Source organism: Amphiprion ocellaris, chromosome 19 (assembly GCF_022539595.1).
Source record: "Amphiprion ocellaris isolate individual 3 ecotype Okinawa chromosome 19, ASM2253959v1, whole genome shotgun sequence".
NCBI classification, from domain to species: domain Eukaryota; kingdom Metazoa; phylum Chordata; class Actinopteri; family Pomacentridae; genus Amphiprion; species Amphiprion ocellaris.
Genome location: NC_072784.1, coordinates 6751244 through 6769275, shown reverse-complemented (window position 1 = coordinate 6769275; position 18032 = coordinate 6751244). Strand labels below are relative to the sequence as shown.

At 41.2% G+C, this 18032-nt stretch overlaps 1 protein-coding gene across 11 annotated transcripts in view; it reads left to right on the top strand.

Annotated features, from left to right (window-relative positions):
- grin2ba (glutamate receptor, ionotropic, N-methyl D-aspartate 2B, genome duplicate a) overlaps nucleotides 1–16698 on the top strand; it is a 171193-nt gene extending 154495 nt beyond the window's left edge. For all 11 annotated transcript variants that reach the window (XM_055005070.1, XM_055005064.1, XM_055005072.1 and 8 more), the window contains one exon: nucleotides 8982–16698. In XM_055005070.1, coding sequence (XP_054861045.1) covers nucleotides 8982–11255 — 2274 coding nt within the window. In that variant the 3' untranslated portion in view covers nucleotides 11256–16698. The remainder of the gene's footprint in view (nucleotides 1–8981) is intronic.
- The last annotated feature ends 1334 nt before the right edge of the window (nucleotides 16699–18032 follow it).

Below are 18032 nucleotides of genomic sequence, written 5' to 3'. Positions count from 1 at the left end.
AAACAATAAAAAATGAGCTTATTCAAAAATAGTTTTGATTGTGATAAATTATTAAATTGAGATATTTCTCTTTTTTTGCCAATATATCAAATTTTATATGGAAAATAACAAATTGTATCTGTGTCTGAGAAATCACTTTTAGCTAAGTTACCCATCACAAAAACACCTCTCAAGGAAGTGTGTTAATTCCAGATCACATGACCTGCTCCACATGATGTCATTTCCTCCTGAAGAAAAGACTGGCAAGACTCCAAGGCTTTCTGAGTTATTTAATATAAAGTAGTGTGTGAGTCAAATGTGGATTTATGGCATGTAAACAGGTTTACTACAATGTCTTTTTAAATAACTTTCAATTTCAGTTTTACTCAATTGTATATATATTTAGAAGAGTCTTTATGTAAAAATACCATGTGGCCATGTTGATTTTAGGCCTGAAAACAGCGAAAATGTCAACTATGATACAAAAAGTCCCACAATTATATATCGACCCGATTACAGATTGAAATTTCTATAAAAGTACAGCTTCACTGTTATTAAGACACATTTATCCACATGAAACAACAGCAATAACTTCATTAATCAGTCTACTGTGGTGGTAATTTCAGTTAAATAAAGCACAAAATGTATTTCTGAATCTGCAGATGGACTCGCACCAACAGTCAAATGAATGAGCTGAGTGGATGAGTAAAGAAAGAAGGAAGAACAAAGTCTTTTATACAGACAGACAGTTTCGAAGGTTAGCAGAGTGTAAGTTACACATTATCCTTAGCCGGTAGCAAAAACAGCATCCTTGACGACTATTCAACCTCCGGGGGCCTCTATGCAGACCCTCTTTATCTCACTCTTGCCCTTGCACAAGTGGTGCAAAGTTGACAGAGAGCCATTACTGCCGTGTGCAAAGCAGTAAGGCTCAGCGTTTTCTTAACGTCTAATGAGAGTCCTGGACGGGCGAGCTGTTGGCAAAGGTCACAGAGGTCACCCACAGTCCAGGTAGGGATACATTACAAGCATTACATGAGCAATGACGAAGCATTTAATTAGACATTTCCATCACGCTACTTAATTATAAATTACTCCCGACATGCAGACGTTAAATGAGACCATGTCTTCCACACATATTTTTATTTTACTGCTACAGCCTGATGCCTTTACTGAAGTCAAAAATATTTTACTTTATTGTGCCAACAATGAAAACACATTTACAAGTTTCAGTAGTTAGATAAATTATGATTACAGATTAATATTCATGAATTATTCATTATTCATCAATGTTTAAGAAATAAAAATGCACAGATTTTCTCAACACTGTATAGATTCAAATAATCCATATTACTAATAAATTAAATTATCATGTATTAGTTAAAATAAGTGAACTAGACAGGATTATTCAAAAAGAATGAACCGATTTCTTTACGCAATATTTTAAGAAGGAAAAGCAATAGAAAACTCCAGCTAAGTCACAAGTATTCTACTCACAATCAACTTTTATTTGCTGTCTTACAAGTGTTCAATGCAGTCACCACCTGCAGCATGGGCAACATCAATGCGATAAGAGAATTCCTCCCAGATGTGTATCAGCATATCACGATCCACTGAGTTGATCGCTGTTTGTTGTTATTCGATATCATTCAATGGCCTTAAACATCAAATAAAAGCTGATTGTGAGTAGAATACTTGTGACTTGGCTGGAGTTTTCTGTTGTTTTTCCTTATTAAAATATTGCGTAATCAAATCGGTTCATTCTTTTGAATAACCCTGTATCCGCTCTTATTTTGAAAATCACAGTTACACATTTCACTTTCTCAGAATCTCACTCTAACTGGTAGCTGAATGCTTACAAACCTGTCATGCTCATTCACAAACATTACAAAATAAACTTAGATAAAAGTCATCTTATTCATATTTGTATTCAAATATGCTGTATTTAGATCATCCAAACGTTTCAGAAAGTAATCAAGTTACTTTAATACTGTGAGACTTGGATTAAGTCACTGGCTATGTCTTTAACCCTCGTGTTGTCCTGCGGGTCAAAATTGACCCGTTTTAAAGTTTGAAAATGTGGAGAAAAGAAAAATATTTTCACAGTGAAAACTTCCACATTTTCAACATTTTTGGGAAATTTTTGAACATTTTTTGGTGGAAAAAAAAATGTTAAAAAAAATGTTTCTTTAAGAATATTCAGAAAAAAATCAACCCCAATCCAGTGAAATTCGCTGGATTTTGGTTGATTTTTTTGTGAATGTTCTTAAAGAAAATATTAGAACTTTTACTGATATATATGGAATCACTTTAGGTAATTTTATGATTTTTTTGGAAGATTTTTATAAATTTTTTGAAAATATTTACAATTTTTATTTTTTATTGTTTAAATTTTTATTTCTTGACAAATTTGGGGATTTTTTTTTTTAAATAAAACTTTTAAGGGAAACTTTAAGGAATTATTTGAATTTTCTTCCTGAAGATTTTGCAAATTTTTCTAAATTTGGGGATTTTTTTGCAGAATTTTGGGATTTTTTTCAGACAAGGGAACAATATTTTTTGGTGCCCATAAGTGAAGACAACAGGAGGGTTAACAAGGAATCGGTGATTGTATTGGAATACTTTTTCAAAATAACCCTCCTAACCCTGTTTATCCAACATAAAGTTTATTGTTCTTAATGTCTCTCAGATGAGGGCAGTTTGTTCTTTGAGGCAGCAGTATAAAGAAACACGCATCCCACGTATCCAAGCCAAACTCTCACTTCCACCTACAGGAGCCTTTTGTTTTAACACTTAGGTCTTTGTGGCGCCCATGAGGTAAATATTTACAAAATGTTGAGCTGAAATCAATATTTCACTCAACAAAAAATCAGCCACGGAACCAGGGAGGGTAGATTACTGGATCCCGGGAGACCAAAGTCACCCCCGAGGTATTTGATTTGCATTCCAATTGTTTTGACATGGCTCTGGTGTAATTCACTGTGAGCCTCTGAAGGTGAACCGCTGCAGGCTAAACCACGTGGCTAATTTACAGCGCAGAAAACCACACACTGCTGCTCTCTCCCTCCGTTTGATATGCTGTCGTGGTGCTGGGACTGCTGGTGCCAAGAAAGCAAGGCTATGGGGAAAGAAAAAAAAAAATAAAGCACAACATTTTCCCCTCTGTTCTAATATAACGCTCCAGCGCCCAAATTTGATTATTTTGTATGGTGTTAATTTTTACGTCTTTGCGTGGCCTTGTTTATGGTCATGTGTGCGTATCTGTTTCTGTTTGTGTAGAACTAACAGGAAAATACTTGTTGCTAAAATGTCAGCTGACTTGTCATTACCAAAGACAGTCTGATTGGTGTTGATTTCAATTAGATCTTTTCCACAGCACACATGTTGACTTGTCACTTTAGGGAAAGGACAGGTGTATTGGGTCAGTATATAATTGCGGGATTTTTTGTATCATAGTTGACATTTTTGCTGTTTTCAGGCCTAAAATCAACATGGCCACCTATAACCAAACACCACATGGCATTTTTACAGAAAGATTCTTCTAGATATTATATATACAATTGAGTTAAATTGAAAGTTATTTATAAAGATATTGTAGTAAACCTGTTGACATGCCATAAATCCACACTTGACTCACACACTACTTTATATTAAATAACTCAGAAAGCCTTGGAGTCTGGCCAGTCTTTTCTTCAGGAGGAAATGACATCATGTGGAGCAGGTCATGTGATCTGGAATTAACACACTTCCTTGAGAGATGTTTTTGTAATGGGGAACTTAGTTAAAAGTGATTTCTCGGACATTTGTTATTTTCCATTTAAAATTTGATATATTGGCAAAAAAGAAATATCTGTCATTATCTGAACTTAATAAAAAGAACACAATCAAAACTGTTTTTGAATCAGCTCATTTTATTATTGTTTCGCTAATTAGAAGGTGGTTGTTATTAAATTGGGGCAGTTATTTAGTTGACATTTTAGTGATTTCCAGTCATTATTTATTAATAAGTGATTGTTTTCGCAATAAAGAATGATGGAATTTGTAAAGACATGATCATAATGAACATAAAAAAACATTATTTTTTTACTTTTAATAAAAAATGTATGCAAGATATATCCCATGGACTTCAAAAGTCTCTCAATTAATTCTATATTGGCCCTATTAAAGATGGCTATATTCTACTTATAGCAAGTCCTGCTTTCGTACACGCTGGTTCATTGTCACGACTTCCTGGCTCCTTTCAACATGCATTCCTTTTCGTTAATCTGACTGCATCTGAACCCGTCAGCTTCATATCTGAATGCTGCTCACTTTTCCATTAAAATCACAGCAACAATCTTACTAAATTGGACGTAGTAATATTTCTGTTTTCATTGCAGCACAACACAAGTCTGATCTACTGGCATTAACAGACAAGCACAAGTGAAATACTTTGAATTCTGTGAAATAATTTGGAGAAGATTTTTTTTACAGTATTCTGCCAAAAACACCACAAAAAGCAAAAGATACAGTTTCTTGTCAAAGCACCTTTATCATTCACTTTGCCCTACAATGCAGTACAAATGGAAATATTCTCAAAAATAAAAGTTTACTACGATGAAGGCAGAATTTTGCAGATCAGATTCAGGAGACAACAATGAAAAATGCAGTCCAGGTTTTGACAAAACATTTAAAGGAGCTGAAGTTTAGTTTGTTGCTTCCAGCTGATTGTAGGAGTTTTTCCTCTGAGTTTATCAAACAACAGCTGCAGGATCTAAGTGAGCGTCTCCCAAGAGAGAGGATTGCACACATTTAGACACATGAAACTGCCTCTAATTTCAAGTCGGACTGTGTGATTCACATCAGACAGGTAACAGCACAGAAGCAGCAGTTGCATAGTTTGGATTTGGACTGTTTGAAATGTGTGAGTCAATAAGAAAATCCCTGTCAAAGTGGCATGCTGCAAAAAACAGAGTCAGACTGTACTGATGCAACACGTTTTCCCTCCTGTGTGCCAAAGAATCTGAGACTCCTTCCTTATATCACAGCCGAATTCTGACTAACTACTCAGAATATTCTTCGATTTCACTTCATAAGGCAACAAAAGGTTTATGTCACCTCAATAAAGCAGCAAATTGTGGAAATATAATTGGCAGCCAACACACAAAGGTGGCTCTAACTAGGACAGAATCTTTAATTTCAAGGAAATCAAAACAGTTTTGACAGTGTGATAAGCTTTCAGTTGGCATTATTGCTTAATATACTGTCCAGTCTCACATGTATGACAAATTTCAAGTCATGGCTTTCTCCATCACCTGTGAATGTGTCTGAATGCCTTCATTTTAACAGAATACAGAAGCAGCAATGTTGCACATCCCGTGTCTGAAATGGGCTTTAATGGAACCGAGCCGTCATTAGAACACCTGTTCTTTCACTACAGCGACAAGTCACAATGTCTGCCGTCAAACCAGCCTGTTTGTATAGGAACTGGATCAGAGACCAATTAGGCTTTATGTAACATTCAGTAATTGCGCTCATTTGCAGAAATTACCTCTGCCTTTGCTGCAATGTGACAACATAAATGAACGCCTTGTATGTGTCCACAAATACAGCCAGATGATTCAGTATGTTAAAATATTCAGAGGAAATATTCATTGGGCGTATTTGCATACGCGGCAGCGAGCACGAGAATTGTAAAACAACAGTGGAAATCACTGTTTATTATCATTCCGCAGTCCTTGGCCCAAGCATCACATTGTCTCCTTCTCATTTACTCGAGTGTTTTCTCTCAAGCCGTGGCCTTTTCTTCCTTTTCCTTTTTTTTCTTTCTCGCTCTGCCACTCGGATTGATTCCGCTTTTTTAATTTCACACCATAATCCAATAAACCTTACTGTTATTGCCGCAATTAACATTTAAGCTTGGCGGTGTAAAAAATTAGACATCTGTCACGGTTGGCGTGAGTCACGTGACTTTGGTCATAGCTTCACGGTCGGTTAGCGTTTCCTCCCTCGGCAGCTCTCCCCTGGCTACCTGCTCCTCCGGGTCCCACCTGCAACACTGAGACAAATTAATTATATTGATTTATAAAGCCTCTAATGACTTCAGAACAGTAAATGTATTAGAGGTTTAATCACTCCGCTTTTCACAGCCCTCACATCGCATTATGGCTAAGTTCCTTTACATTTCACACCGTATACTTAAACTACACGCGGGCGGTATTAGCTTATGAGCCGTTACATGTACAGTGGGCGCTCTCTGTGCAATTGGGAACAGCAAGTTATTTGTTGATTTCCTACCTCTCTGTATCAGTGTAATCACTTATAGATTTTGTTGCGATACCCCGGTGGATAGAAAGTTCTTAGAAACCCTCAGGCTACGGTTATTTCTATTCACACGACCTGCCCAAATAATCAGCTGCTGTTGCACCGGTCCGGCCAGCAATCTGTCATCTGTTACATTATGTGGGCCTTGCAGAGTAGACAAAATCTGCTGTTGAATATGAAGCAGCAATCACTCGTTAAAAGACCAAGATTTCATGCTCTACCAGTATTAACCTCTTGTGGTTGTTGCCGCTGCTCATCTGTGCACGCAAGAGCAACAAAGGAGCTTGAAAAGCTCACAGATTTTCATCTAGACCTTGCCCTCATACTGCGTCACTTTGAAATACAAAATATATAAAGAGAAAAATCTACTGGGAGAAGATTAGGGTAAATATTTCTGTCCAAATTAACCTAAAAATGGGATGATTTCGTAGATGTCATGGAAGGGAAGATGTGGCAGATTCAGCAGCAGGTGGGGCGGAATCAGAACAATAAAAGAAGAAAAACAAAAAGGGATGAAGCAGTGACAAATTATATAAACAGGCAGATGGAAAAAAGAAACACAGATGAGATGGAGAAGAATCAGATAAACATTGAAAGATGGTTCTAAGTCGAAAAAAAAAGCCCTGAAAGGTGGGTGTATGCATTTGCTCTCCACTTCATCCATCCAGGTCCCGTCTTTCTTGGATACTGTTGAGTCATTTCGTATTTATGTTAACCTGTCTTGGTTTTAGCCACTGTCAGGCTTTACATACTCGGTCGTTAACAGACTGTGAAATTAAAAGAAGTAATAACATTATCTATAAAACCAGAATGAGGGATGAGGCCTTTTTGCTGCAATGCAGGCACCGTCCATGGAGCTAATTAACTACCAGAAACAAGAGGCAATGGGAGGGACGACCGAGGTCAACTAGTTATACATTAGTGAACAGAAGGAGGAGGTGAAGAGTCATAGATGAAGAGTAGAGGGGGTTGGACAGACCTCTTGGCAAAATCTTGACCCCTGCACTGGCAAGCACGACAGAAGTCAGCTGATCGATCTTTAACGGCGGCATTCATTTCCATCTCAACGGACATCCAGAAAAACTGAGTAAAATCGTTGCTGGGAATTGATCTGATCCTTTTCCGTCCCCATCTGTCATGCCTGGTTTGCTCTCCCCTGTACATCCATTTTTATCTGACTATTGTATTGTTCATCACTGAATGCAAATGGAGCAGTTTATCTTTCTGTCACTGTACGACTCGGCTAGTGTCTCCTTGGCTTGGCCTTCCTCTACGGGAAGAATCGTGTTGTGGCCAGCGGCATTAGGAGGTTGCGGGACTGAGGTGTTTAATAACTGCCGAAGGATATTGTTCAGCTGAATTCTAATCACATTGATTAAAGGTATTGACCAGTAGGTCCGAGGGGTTTTTACGGCCCCTCTGCCTGTATCAATCATCCACCATCGAGCCACACACTTGCACTGTCTCCCTTTGTCTCACGGCAGTTAATACACCGCATCTTACTGTCTATAAATTACACATAGTTTTGTTTTCCTTTATTATATACTGCAAGAAAATTCATAACATCAACACAAAGAGCAGTTCCAAACTGAGTCACTTCTGCACAGAGTCAAGTTGCAATAGTTGTTGAAGATTAATTTGGAGATCTGATGCTGTTTTTCCAAACTTTGTCCATCTCTTGGAAGAGCTGCATGCATTCAAACATTCACAGTTGCCCATGAGAACTGCAGTCCTTGGGGCAATTCCTGCTTTAAGGTACACAAATAAATTTCAACTTCTACCAAAGTCCACAAGGGTCCACACAGACCCTTCCTTGGACGTCTGCATGCAGCCTAAAATTTGTGACAATGCCAATAAAACAAATGGTGCTTAAAACAAGTGTTTGTTTTGAGGAGGGACTGTAGAGGTAATTCTCCACCATTCACACCTTTATAATCCATCATTAGAAGAGTTGTGATTAAAGTAGTCGACTCCCGGACTTTGGAGAATTTGATTTGTGCGTGCTGAGAATGTTTAAATTCTTCAGAAATCCTGTGCTCAGGACACCTCAGCAATAATTACATTGTCACGGCAGCAATCTGTATCTAACTGCTATATCCAGTGAAAATGCAAAGTCACAGCCTTTCTGAAACACCCACGGCAGCCCTGTATGTTTTTTTTATGTTTCATATGTGGCTGTCTGCAGCAGGCCATTGTTTACCTGTTGTCATATAGGTAGAACTCTGTCCACTGTCTGCTTTCAAATTTCGAAACTGGTCATACAGAAACCATGAACTGGCCTTAATGCTTGTGTCAACTTACATTATGTCTACACAGCGGGGCATAACAAAGCAGTACGTAGCCGAACAGAATCAGAAACAGCTTTAGTCCTCTGTCTCTGTCTACATGTGTTCAGACGGAGTATTGAATGTATTTGAACGTGCTCCGAGCCCAACATACAATCACTGTAGGTACGCATAAATAAAGCTGAAGCGTAAAAATATGCTTCGGGTTGCATTCATGTTTGCTATGCAAGCTGTTACACAGCCTGTGGAGACAGCTGGATTGATTAAAATCACAGTGTATCTGTTGTGTCAGATGTGTGTGAGATGGACGGATGAAAAAGGAGGCTGAAGCACCTGTGTAGACATGCGTTAGAATGCAATAATGAAAAACAAATATCCAAAATGCTCACTTCTGCCTGTATTTCTCCCACACAGGGCATTTACAGCTGTATTCACGGAGTGCAGATCGAGGAGAAAAGCAGCTCTGCACTGAACTCCCCATCAGCCACCATGAACAACACCCATTCCAACATTATGCGCCTCTTACGCACTGCCAAGAACATGGCCTCCCTGTCCGGGGTGAACGGCTCACCACACAGCGCTCTGGACTTCATCCGTCGTGAATCTTCTGTTTACGACATTTCCGAACACCGACGCAGCTTGGCAGGCCACTCAGACTGCAAACCACCTTATCTACCAGAAGATAACATGTTTAGCGACTACATCAGTGAGGTGGAGAGGACGTTTGGCAACCTCCACCTCAAGGACAGCAATTTGTACCAGGACCACTACCTACACCACCACGGCTCAACGCTAGGGCTTAGCGGACCTCCTCCCAACAGACCCCATAGTTTGGGAAGTGCTAGTTCTCTGGAAGGTGGCATGTTCGACTGTGACAGTCTGAGTGGAGGAGTGGCCCCTATTTTTACCACCCAGCCCTGCTCAGCACTGACCCATAGGAACATGAGCAAGTTTGACCTGCTGTCTGGACAGACTCCTCCCTCGGGGCAGAGCTTCAAGGGAGGCCTGCCCGATCTGTACGGGAAGTTCTCCTTCAAGGGAGGTGCCTCAAGTTCCACCTACATCCCTGGACATAACTACTGTGGAGGGAGAGGAGATGATGATGGGAATATACGTTCAGATGTCTCAGACATTTCCACGCACACAGTAACTTACGGTAACCTGGAGGGTAATGCAAAGAAACGCAAACAGTACCGTGATAGCTTGAAAAAGAGGCCGGCCTCTGCCAAGTCCAGACGGGAGCTGGACGAGATTGAGCTGGGCTACAGGAGGAAGCCCTACCACATTAGCCACCACCACTACCACGGCCACCGCTCGGCCTCCCCACCACTTTTGCCCTCTGAACGAAAGAGAGGTGGTGGAGGAAGTGGAGGAGGAAACAACGATGGGAACTCTTATCTTTTCAGAGAAAAGGAGAGCGTTAGGGATTTTTATTTGGACCAGTTTCGGCCCAAAGAGGGCGTTCCTCAGTGGGAACATGTGGACTTGACGGAGGGCCCTGGGAGCAGAGATGGAGGCGTGGCCACTTGCACCTCCCTGGTACCAGTGGATGACTTTCTAAAGAGCAAACCCAAAAAGTCTGATTCAAAGAGCGGGGGTGGATCTGGGTTGGCAGGAGGAGAGTGGGAGTGCAGGAACTGTCGGGCTAGCGGGGGAGCAGGGGGCAAGCAGATGTCCATCCATGGAGGGGGTGGGTACGGTGGTATGAGCTGTGGGTCCTCACAAGGTGGAAACAGCCGCCCTAGCTCTGCGACCTGCATGCGCTGCGAAGGTTGTAAAAAGACAGGAAACCTCTATGATATCAGCGAGGACAATAACCACCTCTTGGAACAGATGGGGGGAGGGCAAAGTGTGGTGGGAGGAGGTATGGGCGCAGGCCCTCAGTCTCAATCTCAGGCCCAGCAACGGAGGAAGAGTGGAGGATTCGGCAAGCCACTGAGGCGGCAGCACTCATATGATGCATTTGTTGACCTTCAGAAAGAGGAATCGGGTGGGATGGGAAGCTTGATGGGAGGTTTAGGAGGAGGTGGAGGGATGAGTGGTGCAGGTATGGGAATGCTGCCCCCACCCAGGAGTGTAAGCTTGAAGGAGAAAGAACGCTACGTGGAAGGCAGCAGCCCCTTCGCACACATATTTGAGCGTCACGGGGGCTCAGAGAGGGACAGAGACAGGGACCCGCTGTTTTATGGAGGTGACAGCCGGAAAGGACCTGGCTCGCCGTTTGGCCTGTTCCGAGGTGGCGAAGGCCTCCACCGCCGCTCCTTCGGAGAGAGAGACATGAGAGACAGGGACAGGTCTCTGATGGAGGGGGGAGGTGGGGCAGCTTTCTCTTTATCCAAATCTCTTTACCCCGACCGGGTAAACCAAAACCCCTTTATACCCACCTTTGGCGACGACCAGTGTCTGATGCATGGAGCCAAACAATATTACATGAAAAAGCAACAGCAGCAGCAACAAGTTGCCAAAAACAGCCGAAGTGACTTCAGGAGCCAGAGTACAACGTCATATCTGCCAGCGTCTGCCACGGCCGGGGTGATGTCCAACATGACCCCCCGGTTCCCGAAAGAGCTCAGCCTCGGTGGAATGAACCACCACGGCTCCATGCTGGGGGTCGGCCCCCCGCGTCCCTTCAACGGAAGCAATGGCCATGTGTACGAGAAACTCTCCAGCATTGAGTCTGATGTGTGAAAGAACAAATTGGGGGGGAGGAGAAGTGGACAATGGCAGGGGAGGAGGAGGAGAGCAATAGAGGCATCTAGTGTTACAAGATCAGGGATGATTCTAAAGACACTGTAGACACACTGAAACCTTAGCCCATACTGAGACAGAGAGATGAGAGGAAAGAGGAGAGAAACAAAAAGGAGGAAAAGACTGAAAGGTGGAGACTCTGAAATTTGAAAATTTGAGAGGAAAATACTTCGCAAGAAAATATGGGTAAAAACAATCAGGAGACCCTGAGGAGGTGTGGGACATTTACCCACTCTCAAAAATGGCCAAAGCTACTCTACTTCTATGTCCAAACATATTCAATTCACATTCCCCTCAACCTCACAAAAGCACTCGACTCAAGTCCCATCATTTCATCCGCCAGTGTGGTAGAAGTCAACGTACTCGGTTGACATGAGGCGACACCTCGTCTTAGTTCGATGTCGCTTGTGTGAGCTCGGTGCGAGTTGACGGCTGTCTGAAGACTCCCGCTGAGCGCTCGTGAGGAAGGACAGCGAGAGCGGAGACGGGAGCGAACTGCCCATCTGCCCCTGTGTCACTGCAGAAAGTAGACGTTGCCACGTTTACCAGAGCCGCGACACAGGAGAGGACTGGTGCTTCTCCCTCTCTCTGGATGGAGGCCCGTCCATCTCTCTTCGCCCCTGCACTCTTCTGTTCCCCCTCTCTCCTCTTCCTCTCAGCCCCGCTCCTCCTCCTCATCCCCGATGCCAAAAGAGCTGATCTTGTTTGCTATGAGAAATACAATCATGAATGATAATAAGATATTCTTATAGAAAAAACAGGGTATAAGAACAACAATAATACTGATAACGTTGTGAATAACAAAGATGTTAGTGCTGATTATGATAACACTGCTTATGATATCACTAAGTTTTTCTTGTTTTGTGTTCTGTTGGTATAATATTTCACTACTGTTTTAGTATCTGTAGTTGTATTCGGTCTGCCCCTGGTGGCAGCTGAAAGGTTGTGCTTAGTTCAACCAACAAGCCAGAAAGACTGACTCCTGTTTTTCTGTTTTCTGTAGAATATTTTACTCCATGCTCATACGTTTATTTGCTCCTTGTGGAAAAACAGGATCTGGGAGACACATTTTGGAGCTGACAGATCCTTATTTGATGTTTCGAGACATTACACGAATCAAGTGCACACACACACACACACATACACTTAAACACATAACAGTTTTTGTTGGTCTGAACTTGTGTTACTGTGAACAACAATGTTTCGTCAGAAGCCGAAGATACTGAGAGGAAGGACGTGCCTTAATGGTCTCCGGTGGAAGTGTCCTCCAGTTCACAAGCGGTCCTCACACGGCAGCAACCAGGAAGGACCAGGCTGCTTCGCGTCGCATTTATGAGCCAAAACTGCAGTAAAAATTTACAGCAGGGTTGAGACGCTGCTGCTGCTGCTGCTGCTGATGGTTTAGATACAAGATGCCGTTTAAGATCTTTTATAACTTCGTAAAAATATTTCATATGTAAAGTGTGGGCGGTGTTTTATGAACCAATTGTATTCAGGATGTCCCGTTGTTACGGATAGACCGACGCGTCTCAATTCACAACATGGCAGCCTTTAGACCACTTCTTTTATTCAGGTTACATAACAACAGTCACCAGGCACTTACTTTTTTCGGCCTCTCACTAGTATCTCGTCGAAGGCATTACTTTTCACTCAGTCAGAAAGCTTTGTCTGGACTTTGTGTATAATAAATATATGCACCGTCGTTTATGTAGGCGAATCGCCGAATGGAAAAAAAACGAAACGTGTAGGTGAAGTGTTGTTGCCCCACGACAATGATAAAAGCTCGAGCCGAGGAGGATGTCTATTTGAGAGAGGCTTCTTAAACGCTGACTGAGGGAAGGCGGCCATCTTGCGAGTGATTGCTTTTTACTTTGACTGATGTAGATAGTCTTTTTAGCTGAAGAGGCCTCATTTATTGCACAGGACTTTTTACTCAGTGTAGGTTTCAGGCACTCAGTAGACATGCCTTATCGTCCCATTACTACCCCCCCCAACCACCCCACCCCTGAGCTGTCTGATGATGACTCATCGCGTTACTGTACAGAATAGAGAAGAAGCCTCTGCTAGTCATTTAAAGGTTTGATCTTCGATTAGCCGGTGTCAGAAGTTCAAGGGCTGCGGGAGATTGCGCAGGAGTGCTGGCCTGAGACGGGAGCCGCTCGAGTGTGTAGATCTTCGTCACTCACTATCCTCAACCCCCGACCTAAATGCACCCATGTAATAGGTTGTGTGTGTGTACACAGAGGGAAATCACAATTGAGTGATAACAGCTGTTTTTTTTCTCTTCTTCTTCTTCCCGCTAACACTGCTGATAACTATTCATAAATTCAACAACCTCTCCTCCTCCCTCGCTCCGCAGATAACACTGTCAAAGCGAGACTGATCGAGTTAGCCTTAAATCAGATTCATCCTCCCTGCCCCCACTCCACCATTGACTCTCCTAATAAATAGATTGGGATCTCTGGAATTTTTATACGCACACTTTTTGAAAGTTCAGGTCAACCATTATCAGCGAGGTGTTACAAGAAGGAGACACTAGGACGAGGATGTAACAAGGAAATAAGAAGGAGAAGAAGAAAGACTTCGGAGTGGGCATCAATCAGTGTCAGCATTAGTATGTGAAATCTTTTCCTTGTAAATAATATATTTAAAAATGTTTTCACTTTGTACAGTAAACAGACAGACAGGATGTAACTTTAAATATGTTTTACAGCAATTTAAGAAATAAAACAACGATAAAAACTCATAAAAACAAAAAAACACATGAACAAAAATATGCAAAATATAGTTAAGACACAAATATTACTAATCATAAGTGATATAATTGAACCTCTTTTTCTTTCAATCTCATGTTTACTTAATTATAATAGTTTACCAATCAGTATACTGATTATGTTAAGAATTATGCTTTTTTCTTATTTTCACTAAAGTGTTGGAAATTGAGGATAATTTACTGTAGGTGTAGACGTTTGGTGATAAAAAGGGGAAAGTTTAGTTTTAGGAGTCTTTGCTAAGTTTCCCTTGAATTGTGTTAGATTCTCTCTTTTTAAGGTAAGCTATTCTTCATGCTTTTTGAGATAAATTCAATTATCTACACATTTATGTAATACAATATTACATGTATACAGAGATGATATTTGCATATAGAAGCAGTATATTGTGATCTTTCATTTTTAAGCAGCGATCCTTGTTAAAAACTTTCGAGAGATTTGTGTTTTTGTTGCCCGTTTTTTTGACCTGGGCTCTAACGGTGATTGCACACAGAATTTAGAGCCATCGTCGGCCCGGCCTATCCTGCTCCCTCTCTATGTTTGGGATAGACATCACTGTGGTAACGGAACAAAAATATATATATACACACGTGCACACACGTTAAGGACACACACAAATGCACACTGGACGTTTCCCGGTGTTGATGTTGTCGATATCGCTGAGAATTTCAGCACAATATTGAGGAGAAACCAAGAGTGAGTGTAGTTTATTGAGAATCCACTTGAAGCTGAAATGCATTTGTGCAACCCCTTATTAAAAGGTGAAACATTTGTTCTGTCGCGTCTCATTTTATGTCGAGTTTTTGCTACGGGGGAACGTTGCTTTATTTTAGCTCACATATTGCTAAACCGTGTGACTTGACAGCTGAAAATGCTTCGGATTCTAATTTACTCTGTGCAACTTTGTGCGTTTCTCCTCATGAGACGGGGAAATATAATTTGTAATTTCTTGTGTACATACGCAATTCCGTCCCCATGCAGTCACAAATTATTTCCTCGCTCTTAAGTCTCTATAATCTTCTTCCCTTCAGCCCTGAGAGAAGAAATTCATCTCTCTACTGTTTTTCTCCTCAACTGCTTTCATGTCTAGAGGGTTGATTGAAAAGTGAAAAATGTATCCATGTGCGCATAAACTCTGTTAGGTTTGCATATTTTTCTTACATGCCACCACATTTATTCTCCTCATTTGCAATAAACAGCATGACCAAACAGAAAATTGTACACTGTATGTGCCAATACATCAGTTCTTGCTGTTTTTGTTTTTTTTTTTCTTCTTCTTCCCAGGCATTTAAAAGCTAAGCTAGGGCTACTGGTTGGGAAATGGGGGTGCACCTGACACTGTGGTAAACATGCTATCATCAGACCTTTACCACCTCCAGCTGCTCTGCTGTGCAGCCAGCAACGTGTGCAGGTCTGGCAGCGATGCAGAGTAAGCAGGGCTCATCGGAAAGTCTTTATTTCCCTTAAGGCCCCATCGGTCCCAGCCTCCCTTCTCCGCACATCATGCCACAACACATTTGTTCATGCAGAGCAAAAACACTGTGTCACTTCTTTATTTTTTTTTTTTATTCCAAGAAATGGCTGTGGCAAGTTTAGTGAGGCTGGAACATCCCGAAGGTGGAGGATTTAAATATCACCTCAGCTGACGTGTTTTTCTGTCAGGAATTCTGACACACATGGGACCAAATAACAGCACGACACGGTCAGCTGCAGGGACTGACGGAGTGACTTGTGACAATATATTTTTGCATCTTGCGTTTCAGAGGAATTGACACATCGATATTTCTTGCATTCACGGTAATTTTAAATTGTGTGATTCCATCTCATGCAGACAAGAATAATTATACTGTGATATTATATATATAACTGATCCATTCTGATTGTCCATGTAATTTATATAATTTTCATCCTAATCCATTGAAGAACTTGAACATTTTAGAGTTCTGTCTGTGTATATGTGTGTTATGTACTGCTTTATATTGATGCACACAAAATTTTCTATTAAATTGTGTACAGTTTTGTTTGTTTGTTAATATTGCTATTTTCCATCTTTATCATTCAGGACTTGAGAATCGATTGCTCTGACTGGGTGAAAACCGCTGGTGACATAAGGGGTTGCTACTAAATGTATTTCACACTTTTATGAAAACACAAATCTATCACTGAAGCTACACAGCCTGATCAAATTAACTGTGGGTGACAAAATGTAACATATAAATAGTATCAATTGTATACATAATGCTATACATAATATTATTCTTGGCCATTCCTTTCTCTTTTTGTGGCCCTTTTCTTTGAAATAATACCAAAATTTTTACACCATACGAACAGAAAACCACACAAAAACAAATAATTGTACAGGTTGTGTAAATACTGAATATTGGGGAAAACATTTACCTTCATTTTTTTTGTATGGAAACGATCAAATTAATCTCAATAACAAAATTAACCACGTCATGACAAAATTGCAAAAAATCATCATTAAGGTACTTCTAATAAGGATAATACTGATATCTACAATTATAAGTGCTGAAATAAGACTATTCTTTCTCTTTGTACATGATGAACAAAATGAAGTGTTGAGTATTAATAATAAAAAACTATAAGTTTCACTCATATGGCACTGAGTCTTTTTAAGCTTGGTTGTTTGCTTCTGAATTTTAGAGCACTGACACACACATGAACACACCTCTGCATCTTCGTCTTGATTTATGATGATTTATCCCCAAATTTTGGAGTGAATTTTTCATTGACCAACAGTTTTCATCTGGCTGAAAATGGCAAAACAAGCAGCAAATGATGGTAAAACATGTTCAAAATGTTAATAAGGAATTTAAAATACGTGTTTGGGGATTTTAAAATATGACTTACAATGCCATTTCCATAATTATCCATGCCTTTTGAAAACGTTGCACACTTCTATGCCATTCCAAGGTGTTCTATACTATGTTCTAAACCGCTTTAATACGCTATAAAGTGAGAGCAGCTGATGCAGTCTCCAGTCAGATGATTGCGAGTCAGGACTAAAACGCCCAGCGAGCTGCTTTTAGAGTCCATCACTGAGAAAGAAATGCAGCTCACAAGAAAGAGAAAGTCATACTTGAGTGTTTTCAAGTGCTAGTGGCCACAGTGCCAAGCATCAAAAAGTACAAGAAACTCCACACTGTGAAAACTCTCAAAGGTAACGACAGGAAGCTAAAGTGACCCCTGCACTGGTAAAAAAAAAAAAAAAAAAAAAGGTAGATCATCACTAAGATCCTGATGAATCTCTGCAGTTCTGATTTCGACGTCTCAATCAGACACTCGAGTCGACACTGAATAAGGCTGGACTCCAATGACACAGACCAAGAAGGAATCCACTATTCCAACACAGACACACTAAAGCTCAGCTGGACTAAGACAGAAGCTTTTGGTCATCAGTTCTGTGGTCGCATGAGACAAAAATTGAAATTTAAGGTAAAGAAAGGGAATGTTTGTCAGTTGATGGACAACTGTTGTGACTCAGTCTGCCAGCTAAGAGCCAGTCGTGATCAGGCAGCTTTGTCCAACGTGTGATCTTTCCGTCACAAGCGAGCTGGCTCTCCTCTCTTCTGGCTGGCGGGAATGGCAGGAATTCCTGGGAGAGGGGAAGAGGAGAGGCCTGAGAAACCAGGGCCATATGGTGACGGTATGGTGGAGTTGTTGGGTCTGGGTCTGTCCCCTCCACAAGCCACACTGCTGCTGGCACTCCGCACAGCCTCGTCTGATGCCGTCCAGCCCCCTCAGGGTTCTCTCAGGCTGCTCTCCCTCCTCCACCCCCCCAACACCATCGCTGCTCCTGCTGGACTGTGCAGCAGTACAGTGGACTCTTTCACAATAAAAGACTCCAATATGATTTTACACCCCTGAAGTTGTTTAACCCTCGTGTCGTCCTGCGGGTCAAAATTGACACGGTTTAAAGTTTGAA